The sequence below is a fragment of the Pleurodeles waltl genome, chromosome 3_1, assembly GCF_031143425.1.
Source record: "Pleurodeles waltl isolate 20211129_DDA chromosome 3_1, aPleWal1.hap1.20221129, whole genome shotgun sequence".
In the NCBI taxonomy this organism is placed as follows: Eukaryota; Metazoa; Chordata; class Amphibia; order Caudata; family Salamandridae; genus Pleurodeles; species Pleurodeles waltl.
Window position 1 is genome coordinate 1,580,356,623 of NC_090440.1, and position 12,911 is coordinate 1,580,369,533.

General features: G+C 39.6%; 1 protein-coding gene across 1 annotated transcript in view; it reads right to left on the minus strand.

The window, feature by feature from the left end:
* Positions 1 to 2,952: 2,952 nt before the first annotated feature.
* ARL6IP6 (ARF like GTPase 6 interacting protein 6) overlaps positions 2,953 to 12,911 on the minus strand; it is a 99,027-nt gene continuing 89,068 nt past the window's right edge. Inside the window, exon 4 of the mRNA XM_069225171.1 lies at positions 2,953 to 8,603. Coding sequence (XP_069081272.1) covers positions 8,510 to 8,603 — 94 coding nt within the window. The 3' untranslated portion in view covers positions 2,953 to 8,509. The remainder of the gene's footprint in view (positions 8,604 to 12,911) is intronic.

Here is a 12,911-nt window from a genome sequence, read left to right on the forward strand (position 1 = left end):
GCATCCTTGAAGTAAGACCCACTAAGCTCATTCAAGACCCACTTAGCTCATTCAGTATGCCAAACTATCAGGAGTTGACAGAGGAATCTGGACAGACTTTCCAGAAGCCTCTAAATCCTCCCAAATGCCCGAGGCCATATTGACCATAGACAGGTCTTCCTACTTCACAAGGCACTAAAGGCAGATATACAGAAAGAACCTTTAAGAGTAAAACAACTTTGGGGAAAAAAAGATATAAAAGCCCTAATTATTCCCTGCTTTCATTTTATCTATCACAGTGAGCAAATGTTATCTGAACTATTTTATCAGCAAGCATTTCGCTATTGAAAATGGAGTAAAAATAATGTTAGTAAAGTACACAAATAAATTAACTTCAAATATTGCAAATCTTTAAAGTCTGTGTTTATACAACACAACTTTAAATCTCAAAATATTATATCCAGTATTATATTCCTTACACAAAAATATTCCATTACTATATATTTACGTATCTATTACCTTAGTACTACTGTACAAGAGGGGAAATAAATTTTAAAAATTACTCTTGTAAGCTTTACTCTGTCTCTCCATCACCCTATACCTCTATCATTCTATCCTCCATCCCCACTGTGACTCATCCAAAACTCATTCTTCTACTATGATCTCCAAAATATCCCCGACTAAGCTCTTCCCTCCACTACTGCTTTGGCTCACCCCGAACCTCAGTTTACTATTAGGATCTCCCAAACAACCCTACTAAATTTTCCCTCACATATCTCACCTTTGATTCGTCCAAAACCCCTTTTACTACTATGATCTCCCTAACCTCTCTCTACAGACTTCCCTCCTCCAGCTCTCCTTTACTCATCCCAAGACTCATCCAATCACTATAAAATCCAAACTAACACTTCTGGATTCTTCCCTTGATTATTGTATTCAAACTTACTAACCAACTCACATATCCTTCGCTCAAATTAACTAATACTGAACTCATATTTCCCTATACTAATCCACCAATAAGCCTTTTGGGTTCCGGAGTAGCATGCTACTCACTGAAAAGCACTTAGATGTCTCGTCAGGGGTAGTAAGTGTTATATAAATACAATTACAATATAGGAAGTTTTATTTGGGGTTATAGGCGGCCCGTTCATCTACTGAAATGCCTGCATACTCGGAGTGGGTTTCAACTTCCTGACTTTAAGCTCTACTTCTTGGCTGCTTTCATTGGCTGGCTTCGAAATCTGCTCAGAGTGAACCGGGCCTGTCTTTTTTTTTTAGGACACATCTGGCGCTATGGCCGGATGCTAGTTTTTTTCTTTTAACGCTCTCTGATCCTAACTATCATAAACAAGTTCGGTTCAAGGTTATTACGGACATTATTCGTATTTGGAGGGACATTTTCCCTAACTATTATCTCCCTCTAATGCATAGATATACACCTCTCTGGGGAAACCCAGTGCTCCCTGACGCCTTCAGTAAAGCATGGGCTAGAGCCAGGATTGCTATGATCGGATATCAGTATGTTATTTATGGGTTCCACTCATTTGCTTCTCTACGGTCCTCTTATGATCTACTTCACCATTTTTTTTAAATACTTAAAACTGCGGGATTATTCTTTGGTCGGGGTAAGGTTTTGTTAGTACGCAATGATTCTTATATTCTTACTTACCTATATAGGTCACCTGGCAAGGCATCTATAAATACACTTTATCATATTTTCCGTACTTACAGCACTAATGACAGTCCGTTGCTGGCCTCCAATTAGAGACATCTCCTAAAGAGATACTGAGCTCTATGGAGATCACTGATTGTTCGATGCTCTCTGTAAGCTTGAAGTTGCTGCAATTTAAGACTGTGTATATGCTGTATTACACTCCCGAAAAGATTTCAAAAATGGTCCTCAAGACATGGCTCAGATGAGAACTTTTGCCATAAGTGCATAACTCGGGCAGCAGGCGTAATACATATGTTTTCAACCTGTCCTGGAATTTTGGGATGGGGTTGTGCGACTTTCAGCTTCACGTTTCAGCCTTCTGCTGTCTAGTAGTGAGATCATGCTAGCTCATATGAATGAAAAAGACCTTAGCCGCAGCTCTATGCTGTCTATTGTTATAACCACTGCATGGCTGTGTATTGGGAAGGCTTGGATATCTCCTGACTCCCCAAAGGTAATGAAGTGGTGGCCTTTGATGTGTCAAATTTTCGAATTTGAATCAGCTATTTCAAAAGCTAGAGGCCCCAAAGCTGTTAAAAGATTCCAGAGAATTTGGACTCCTCCTTGTCAGGGATAGTGCTTGGGTTATAAGTTACATGTTGGCCTGGACACCCCTGCCTATCTATTATTTTGACTCTTTGTTTCTAGTGTTATGTATGTTATTTCTCTCAGCTAGGTGTCAGCCTGTAAACACTGTGGTGATAATGTGCTTCATTTTCTTTCTTTATTTTTTTTTTTTTAACGTGACTGACTCTGGGGGGTAAAACAAACAAAAAAAAAAGCAGATGAACAAAGCTCCCTTAACATCAGATGGTCAACACAAATGCACACCTCGTACAATCAGGAGCCCCAAACATGAAACTACAAGGATTTTCCAATTTATGGCCAATAAGCAGCCTCCCAATACAGTGCAGGTAAAAATAAATAGGCAGGCACATAACTATTTCCATCTCCACCAACCGTTAGGCATGCCATGTCCTGGTCATGGGCACAATAATCACTAATGATTAAAAGGAGTATTGCTTTGGGTCTATCCAGGTAATTCAACAGAGATTAACACTCTGTTGGTATGCAACAACCAAAAACATGAGGCAACTCGTGCCACGAAGTTAGGGCACAGGAAATATACTGGATAGGACAGAATGAAAACGGGGAAGTAGGGTGGAACACAAGGGAGTTTTGAGCACCCACCCAATCAACAAAGATATTAGAAAACCTCAGTGGTCCTGTTTGAGACACCAATGAGAGGTACAGATAACTAAGGTGAACCACAATAGTTGCTTTTATTAAAATAATGGCAAAAGTGTACACAAAACAATGCAGAAACTAGACAGATATCCAATACATTTTTGGGAGTAACAAAAGTGGTATTATATGGTCACTGAGCACCTTTCACAGAGGTGTAAGAATTTGCAGCATCCCAAATGCGTTGAACAAGGAGTTAACACTCCCGGTCTCAGGCAAATGTTTGACAAATTCAATATAAAGAGGTAAGACATGGGTGAACACTCCTAAAAAAACATATTAGAAAACTACATTTTTTAAAACCCATTCACACGTGAAGCTGATGTTGGGCAAAGGACAGGGTGCACAGTAGTTTAATTTAAGCTAGAGGGAAAGGTAGTTTTTAGGGGGGGAACAAAAGACTGGTAGGGTCAAGGAGCTAAAGGTGAGATAGCACTAGTGGAGATATTTACACAGCACTGTGTACCTTAAAGGACATGTTTTTAAAGCCAATTGACAATGGATCCCTTAGGCCACGTGTACATTCAAGACATTCATATTTGATAATCAAGACGTCACTGGAGTCATCATACAAATACATGTGTACGTCTTCTGAATTATATGGTTATGGGAGTTGTGTACTGAATGAAGTGTCAGAGAGAAGGAGCACATATTGACATGTTCAGGTGGAATCAGACAGGCGGGCCGTTTTCCACTACTAAAACAAAAGCAGTGATTACAGGATAAATTACCTTTATGTAATTACACAGCATTCTTGGTTCCTACTCTTCATTAACCTGATAGAAATGACTGCACCGCAGGCTGGACGGTCAAAGATGCTATGACCTTACAATTTTAACAAATGGGCCCAGAACGAGCATCTCCTCCTCACATGCAGGAAACACTTCTCAGTAACAGAGCATCACTTGCTAGCCTTCTTCCTACATATTTTCTTTGTCAAGCATGGTCAAAGCATATGCTTATGTTTAGGTGGGTATTGTAAAGTATAGGAAGAAAAAGGTAAGATCACCAAAATCCACATGAAGGTAATTTTCCCTTACTCTGTTGATCCTGCTCTCCTCATTCCCAACAGGTTGGGAACTCTATTCAGCACCCCCCAAAACTGATCACATATGGTCAAGCACATAGGGTGTAGAGAACTTCCAGTGTAAGATGGCATCCTCACGGTGGAAGATGCACCCCGTGATTAATCCTTAAAAACTGAATGGGGTACAACAAGTGGCAAACCTCTGAAGTGGGCATTTGTCTTTTGAAAGTCATCAATCTTGCTTTAACTCTAGTAAAACAAGTGTGAAATTTCAGTTAAGCTACTCGTGTCAGAGGCCCTACCTGGCAACAACAGCCTTTGCCTATCTGTGGCCTTGGTTGAGCTCAACAAAAGTGATGGAAGGGTCGTTATACTGGCAGTCAGTTCATCAGTCTTGCTTGCATCAGGTAAACATATATTAGAAAAGCAATTTTTCATGTCATGCAGTCAACAGCACAAGACACCATTAGCATGAATGATCGGTATGCTAATGCAGCACATTGCAGTCAGAAGAAAAGTGAGAAAACACAGTAAATAGAGTTTTTGTTACTAAGGTGCAAATGAAGAAGACCTTAAAAGTGTCATCTCATTGCCTCAATTTTCAGAGAAAAAATGTCTCTGGGCCCATTAATGGTATTAGATGAGGAAAGAATACTGGCTACAGTTTACCAGGATTTCAGGATTTGCAAACTCAATCATAATTAGGCCTGGGCGAGTGGAATTTGAAGAGTTTTGGAAAGTTTGCAATACAAACTATTTCCAAAATGGCACCACTACGCTACTTCGTGTAAGTATGTCCCATTTATGGTAAAAATGTAATGGGTGTGAGGATGCATTTCATGCTAAAATATAGCACAAAATGCTGGATTCACGTTTGCATAATTATGTATAATTTTGTGTGATTGGGCAAAAGCAAATTATGCAGATTTCACACAAACCCAATCATGATTGAGGAATAATTTTCTCTTATAGATCCCCAGGGTTGGGTCGGGAAAAGAAATAAGCCTAGGCACAAAAAAAAAGTGGCCCCTATTAGTGAATTAGATAGCTAAAAAAATGTCCTATGTTTTCAAATTGGGGCAGTTTGAACTTGTTAAGATACGCTGTATACGTGTTGTGCAAGGAAGGAAAACTGCATTGATTTCAACCTGCTGAAGGCAATGTTTGTTTTAATAACCAAAATCAACAATTAAAACTGGCCCAGCAAACCATAAAACTGGTCCAAAAATCAGCCAAAAACAGGCCCACACGTTGACCAGCTCTTCGGGCACTGCCTGATTGCTCTATAGGTCAGTCCGACTGTGGGATTTCATAGTGGAGTTTTTTCTAGCAGCACGAATAAGAAATGTTTGATTCTGACATGGATCTGGAAGTATGCTGGATACTCTTGTAGATCTCTGGAACCAGAGTCTCAAACTGAAGAATGTCAGGGAGGGATAGAGAATCAGTTCATCCTGTTGAACCACAAAAATCCAAAAAGTAGGGAAGGTCCAGAAGTTGCTGCTGGTTAGCTGACTGGGGCCCGAAAAACAAATCCATTTTGACTAGAATGAGGCTATAAGGAATATCTAAAACATGCATCAAATCTTGACAAGCCTGTGCACAGGAGGATTCGGCAGAAAACAGAGATAATCGTTCTCCAACCAATATAGACAGAGGACATCTAATTCTTCCCTCCAGCAAGATGAGATGAAAGACTGGATAGGGTGACTGTGCTCTTGCACAAATAGATCTGCAAAAAACCCCACTTGCTAACTATTGACAGAAAGTTTCATTCATTCATCCAATCATATACCAAATGCGAGTAGATGACACAACCTGCACATTGTGCATGGGATGTGTGGAACTGTGTATTTTGGGAATGCAAGGGCTGCGGCTGAGTCTAACAGGAATGTGTTGTTATTCTCAACTCTTGTGATGGGTTAAGCAAAAGATTCACGTTTTTCTGTCAGTATTTAAGATTTTTGATTCGAACCACTTAACATTCTAGGTGAAAGGGCAGCTTGTTTGACAAATCTTTGAAAATATATCGGGACTTCAAGAATTCTAGTTGCATGTGGTTTATTGCAAATCCTCAGGCACTGAATTAGACAAACTAATAAAGTGTACCAAGAGACAGCTGGATATCAGGGAAGGTTAGTAAGATAAGCTTACATGCTATATGAGTGCACACCTAGTGTTGCTTGAACTTACCTTGTTATATAGGCATCCTGCCAGAGGAATAAAAACAACTAGGGTTTAAGTTAAGAAGTTTATTGTATAAGGCCTGTATTGCTGAAATAGAACGAGGCTACAGTTGCAACACGTTCTTCGGTTTTCCAATGAGACGAAGGCACAGTATCTATTTCAACTTTGAAAACCATTGTCAGATACCAGCCCCATAATGATTTTACAATAAGACAAAATCTATCCTTCTGCAAGCTGGCAATACAACGTTCAATAGTTTTTCTGGTATATGGTGTAACAACAGATCTCAAAGACCATATATAGCTCTTTGTTAGGACTCTGAATTATTACATCTGGTCTCTTTGCACCATTAACCGAAAAAAGTTTGTACTGAATGGGGTACTGGATAAAAAAAAAGACAAAAAGGGCAGGAATAAGCCACAATCTTACTACAACATTACAGCTCAAGGTATGCTCTTATGCTCTGTTGCCTCTATCAGTTTCTCGTTTTTAAACTCTTATTAATAATGTGTATCTCCAAGTGATGTGCAATATATTAAGAGAAAGGGTAAATATATTAAAGAAAAGCCAGACATGACAGTCACAATCAGATTATTTACCATGCAATTCACCCTGTGTAAATAACTTTGCACATGGGACATTGAAATTCAAAATTCACAAGCAGAACACATGAGAATATACCACAAACTACTTTAGTTTGGCAGTTAATCCACAAGAGGACGTACAATATGTGATAGTCACTCAATGACCCTGTGAGCATCTCCTTCTATTTACACTACAAAAACTGTACTTGTGCTGATTAAGGATGCGATCTACAGAATGAATTTCCATCATCCAAAGAAAATGATATTGAATGTTGTAATGTAATTTATCAAGATCATTCTCGATGGTATGAGGGAGAAAATAAACAATGATAGTTTTCTTTGTATGGCCTTATTTAAACCACTGAAAAACTTACATAAATAAAATTCGAACACAGTACACTGTCTCGGAAGGTTTTAAAAGTATCTTTTGCTAAATGTTTCCAGATATTGCAAGAGAAATAAATAGAAGCGAGACAATGTAAGCCAAGAATGATCATTTGTCTTTATCTTACATATAAAAAGATTCGTGTCTAGGGTTGCAGTAGCAACTATGTTTGCTTTTATTTACAGACGCTTCGCAAACCTAGCTGATTCAAAGGTAATGGCAGAGTTGAAAAATTACAGAATTATTTTCGCAATTATATTGCATAGGAAACAGAACAAATCTACACTTAAAACACTGTAGAAAATCATAATACTAATGGTGCCTTATGGAGAAGAGTACCTTCAAATGCAAGGGATATTTGAGGAATACAAAAAAAAACAGATCTATTTATCATGGTAGCTGTACCTTAATGATGTTATTAATTTAGATATGTTATAATGAACCATGTCAGCTTCATTGTGCAAGTAAGTTTAAGTTCAAATTAATAAACCTTTATGAACACAACATTCATTAAACTGAATTGGTTTCTGACAACAGGTAAAGGAGTGTGGATGAAGGTTTGAAAAATCGAGTCTGTGATGGATGTTTGGAACTCGAAATGTTGTCACTATTAGTCAGAAGACAACTTTGTGGTATTGACTGTGGACTGTAACGTTTTTGCATCACTTCATGAACAGTGAACGTTTCACCTTTCTAATGGTGCCAAAGCATGTATCCCTTAGGAAAAGCAAAACTCTGCATGAATTCTCGCACATTCTTTTCTTTCAATCATGCATGTCTTGATCTGAGCACCTTTCACCACCTGTGGGACTTTCTTTTAAAAAAACGACCTCTGATTCTTAAGTTAAAAAAATTGTCTTGGGTCATGCAAAACATCTTAACTGATTTTCTGTCTAAGGAATAAAAAACACCTAGAAGTGTTTAGTTCTGCAGTAGGATAAAGAGATGCTCCCTCTTAGTGCAAGGCAAGGCCGAGCCTCAACTGTAGTCAGCTCGGTTTCACAAGCGGGACATTGGTTTCTGGATTTGCCTCCAAATGCTTTTTAAGAGCGCCATTGCCAATCTTTGTCCAGTTGATGTAGAAACAAAGACACAGCCACGTTAAACAATCAGTGCATTGTCATTTATGTTAACAAAATCCATTTTGAAAACTTGAAAAAGGCACAATATGCTTCAATCTTTATACGCTTCTTGAGTAATTAGAAAATGAAAATTAACTGTACACCCAGGAATTCATCAAAAGTTGCAAGTTGTCGAAAGAATTTAGCATTATCTTGTGCAAGACCAAATGCTGTTCCAAAGTGGTATACAAAATGTCCATACAGCAGTTTCCATTAAAATCCTTGAGTATTTTTGTTGAATGTCCCGCATAATGACCAACCATGGAATCACATCAAACTCCACACTACTGTAAGAGCTGCCACGATACCATTGAGAAGTGCCATGCTATAGCCCATGTGAAAAGAATGCCCGGTCATTCTCCTAGGAAAAGAAAAATAATCAGAATTATCCCACAAAGAATTATTATTTTATAAAAGACTAAAAGGGCATTTATTTCTTATTTTATGCAATATAAACTTAAAATCAATCCATAATAAATAATTATGCTAATTCATCTAAAATTGGCCCAACAACATAACATAATTTATACATGTGTGAAAATGATGTACAGTGTAAATTTAAGAGTTTAAGACATTAATTTTAAGAGTAACAGCAAACTACAAATTTAGTGTAACTTCCTGGTCAAACAAATCATTAGTTGTTATACATATTTGATGAAAATTACTTTCAAAAAGCATAAGTGATCACTCAAATGCAGCGACCTCTTCAAGGATTAAGAATCTATTGGATAAGAGTAAATTCTGAGAGGATTAAGAGGTCTACACTCTTTTCCAAGAAGAGATAATACAAAAACAAACTGAAAGTTCAAAGTATCTACAGTGGTTACTACAGAACACCTAACGTATTCATATATCTAAGATAGTTAGCCTCTATACTCTGTTTAACATGAGACTATTGCCTACTGGGAGGGACTTGTGAGGACTGAGAAGACTTTAGTTTCCCCCTGATTTAATCAGATTAAGTTCAGGTGGCTTATAGAGGGCTCCAATATACCTCACTCGCCAACCATTCATCTTTTCTTAATCCAATTTTCTACATAAAATCCTGGGACAAGGAAAAATGCTTAGTTGTGAAGAATCAATCCTGCAGCGTTTGTGGCAAACATAGTAATGCACCATCCAAAAGGAAAAGGGAATCCCATCCACTAAAAATGGGTGCCATTTATTTAGAAGGGGAAAACTAAATATTGTCTCTAATCTCTGTGGTGTCCAGTATAATGCGGATCTAAGGCTCTGAAGTTGTGTTGGAGTTTGACTAGAAGCAATTCGGAGGACTGGTTCAGACAGGTCTTATGTCGATTTAGGCTTGTAAGTGATCTGAAAAACATGATAAAACCTCAAGGGTGTCAAAATCTTAATATTCCAATGTCTTGGAGGATGGTGATGGCTGACAGCATTCACTATTTTCTGCTAGCAGGCATACCCGTTGGACTGGTTAGCACCCATCTATAGACAATGAGACATCCAATGTTTCCATTTGACAGTCATATTTAACAGTGATAACCCAGGAATAAAGTCCGAAGACAATGGTTCAGTCACTTCAGAGGTCATCACAATCAGCCAAAGCAAATTAACCACCCCAGACGGATGAAAGGAAACCATAAATGGTCCCCCTCAGGCTCAGTAAAAGGAAAAGCAGGTGGCAGTAAGAGAGCTGTGATCATCTTCATCTCACTCTCTGTCCACCACAGAATAATTGGTGCATCGGCTCATTAAAAGCTGCAGGGCAGTTGTAGAGGATGGGGGCAAGCCAAGGAGGGTAGGACATGGCCAACTGACGCTAATAGTATTGTGCAGCCTATGCTACAATCTTGATTTTTATTTATACATTTCCATTAAACATTGCTAATACATTCAGCACTTAGCAAGACAAGGCATGGCATGATTACTGGATTGGATAGTAAGGCAGGAGTTGATCTACAGAACACAGAACTTGCAAACAAAGGGTAGCAATGAAATGGTGCAGGTCCAGCAGATGTCCCTGGAACACACAAATGCCTCACCATATCATTGTACAAGCATAAAAAAGTCACATAGTTTCAAACATAAGTAGCAGCCCAATATACCTTATAGTAGCTGGTAAAGTAACAGCAGTTCAGGAGCGATACAGACATTAATCAGGATTGAGCTTTACCAAATAAGAACTTAGAGGGTCCGAAAGGTCTTGTGGTTGAGTAGCCGGCGGTAAACTTGCGGCAAATATTCACGACCAGTCCTCGTACAAGGTCACGTCCTTTAGCCAGTCCTGAAATTTAGGAGCGTGTCTGCTTCCCCACATCATGGCCAAAAGCAGTCCTGTGTCAGTGAACTTGCAAAAAATGTTTGGCACCACTGTGACAAAACCTAGCAGAACCATAGTGGGAGTGAGTTGAAAAGCATGATCTGTCATGTCAAGCAGCGCTGCAAGTGTCTAACTTGGCCACCACCGGACAGGGCCATGCCAGATAGAGGAAATCCACCCCCCAAATACCAAATCGCTTACATTTGGTGTCATCAATATTATAATAGTGAGCGGGGTCTACAGGGGGAAAGGTACCCTCCTCCAAAGCAAGTATTTATAATGAATCAACTGATATCTACCATTAGGGGACACCTCCTTGGTTTGCTGCCAACAGACTTTCCATTATCATCAGTTATTGCATGACTCAGATCATCATCCCATGACATGAGAGCCCTAGAAGACTCCATAACATGCTGTCCATCACCGCATTGAATAATCTTGTGAAGAGTTTAAATGGTTGTGGGTTAGAGAGCAAGACTCTCAATACTGGCCATTCAGGGAACTCCTCTGGAAACATGACAAAGGCGATGAACCTCACGGGAGAGTTTGCCATAAGTAAGAATATCTAGCATAGTGGCAAAGGTGTCGCTCGGGTATTCTTGGTATGTTTTAAACTTATGTGCCATGATTAGATTACCCAGTGTATTAATGTGCTTCTTCCCAAGAGACATCAGCAGTTCAAAGGCACAGCTGATCTGTAGCATATGGTAACATTTAATGGGTATTTGCTAGTATAGTACTGAAGCATTACATAGGGAGGTCAATCTATTCCAGGCACAAATAGTGCACTGAACTGTATGGATTTCCTGAGATGGTCTTGGAAGCCACACGAATGGGGCTGCAGGAAGTGGGATATCAGGCCTCACTCGATAAAAACAGTGATGGATGAATTGCACCTCAGCCCGTAAATAATATACTTTGAAATGAGAGGGCGCAAAACACCCCTTGTGACATGGAAGATGTAGTGTGTGCCACCCAAACTGCGTTTGTCAACACGTCCATGCCAGCTTAATCATAAGGGAGCCCAGTTGAGCAAAAAAGGCCTTTTATAAAGGAAAGTAAATATTTTGAAACAAATAAAGCAACTTCGACAAAGCAACCATTTTCATCATGGCCACCCTGCCTGCCAGTGACAGAGGCAGGGTGATCCATCAATCAACTTGAGATGGCAAGATCTCCATATAGCGCTGGTCATTTTCACTGAAAATTATGGGAATGTCTGTATGGTATAAAATACCTAGATAGCTAACTGGTTCAGTCTGCCATTACAATAGAAAGGGTGTGTCTGGCCTGGTGACAGCTTTAATCAAGGGGCTCATGATAGATTTAGACCAATTATTCCAGAGGGAAGACCAACGACCAAACGCCACTATTTCCTCAATAACAGGAGTCAAGTTAACTGTGGGGTTTTTAAGGACTAGCATTGCATCGTCCGTGCACATGGATAGTAAAGTGTGTATCGAAAACCCATATTCACATCCAGTCTACAGTGGAACTCACGCAGAGCACACGTCATGGGCTCTACAGTGAGAGAAAAAAAGAATAGGCGACTGAGGCAACCCGGTTGTGTACCCCCGCCCAATCAAACGGCTCAGACAGACAATCATTTAAGCACAGTCTAGCCGAAGGAGTGGTATTAAACATTTGGATCCATTTAGATAGTACTATAAGCAAGAAAGATCATTCAACAGTATTGAATGCCCTAGCTGCATCTAAAAATGCAGAAACAATTATTGCATCAGGATTTAGCAGGTGAGCGACGAGAAGAGTTGGCGAAGGTAATCGGCTGTAGATCAGCCCGGAATGAAGCCAGACCGATCCGGGCAGATCAGCCTCAACATCAATGGGAGTAGCCTGTTTGCCAGTAATTGCAAGAATTGTACTGTCAACATTGATAAGTGACCGGTGGCAAAATGACTCACATTTATACAGAGGCTTATCTGGTTTGAGAACTGCGATTATGATGGACTCTCGCATTGTTATGGGCAGACTTCCTGTCTGAAAATCTCTTCGTAGAGAGCCAGCTCCTCTGCATATCCTGCTTATGCTTCTCTGCATAGGTCATAAAATTCGACAGTGAGGCCATAACCTGTGCTACATCCTTGACCCGCCTTAAATGCGAGCCTTTCTTCTCAGAATTGGTCCAAGTCGGAGTGGCTACAAACACTTCTGGCTCCATATGATTATGCTCTCCTTGAGGCATGCTAGCTGGGGCCTTTTATCTTAATTCTTAACAAAGGTTATAGTTTATATGGGGACCAATATAAAACATGATTTAGTTTAAAATATCCCCACTTAAGGTGGGCTTCCTTTAAAAGTTTGTTGTGATTCGCCATTAGCTCTGGCCAATCTTCGCCATCTAGCTGTTTTTAATTGTGGCTCCTACCA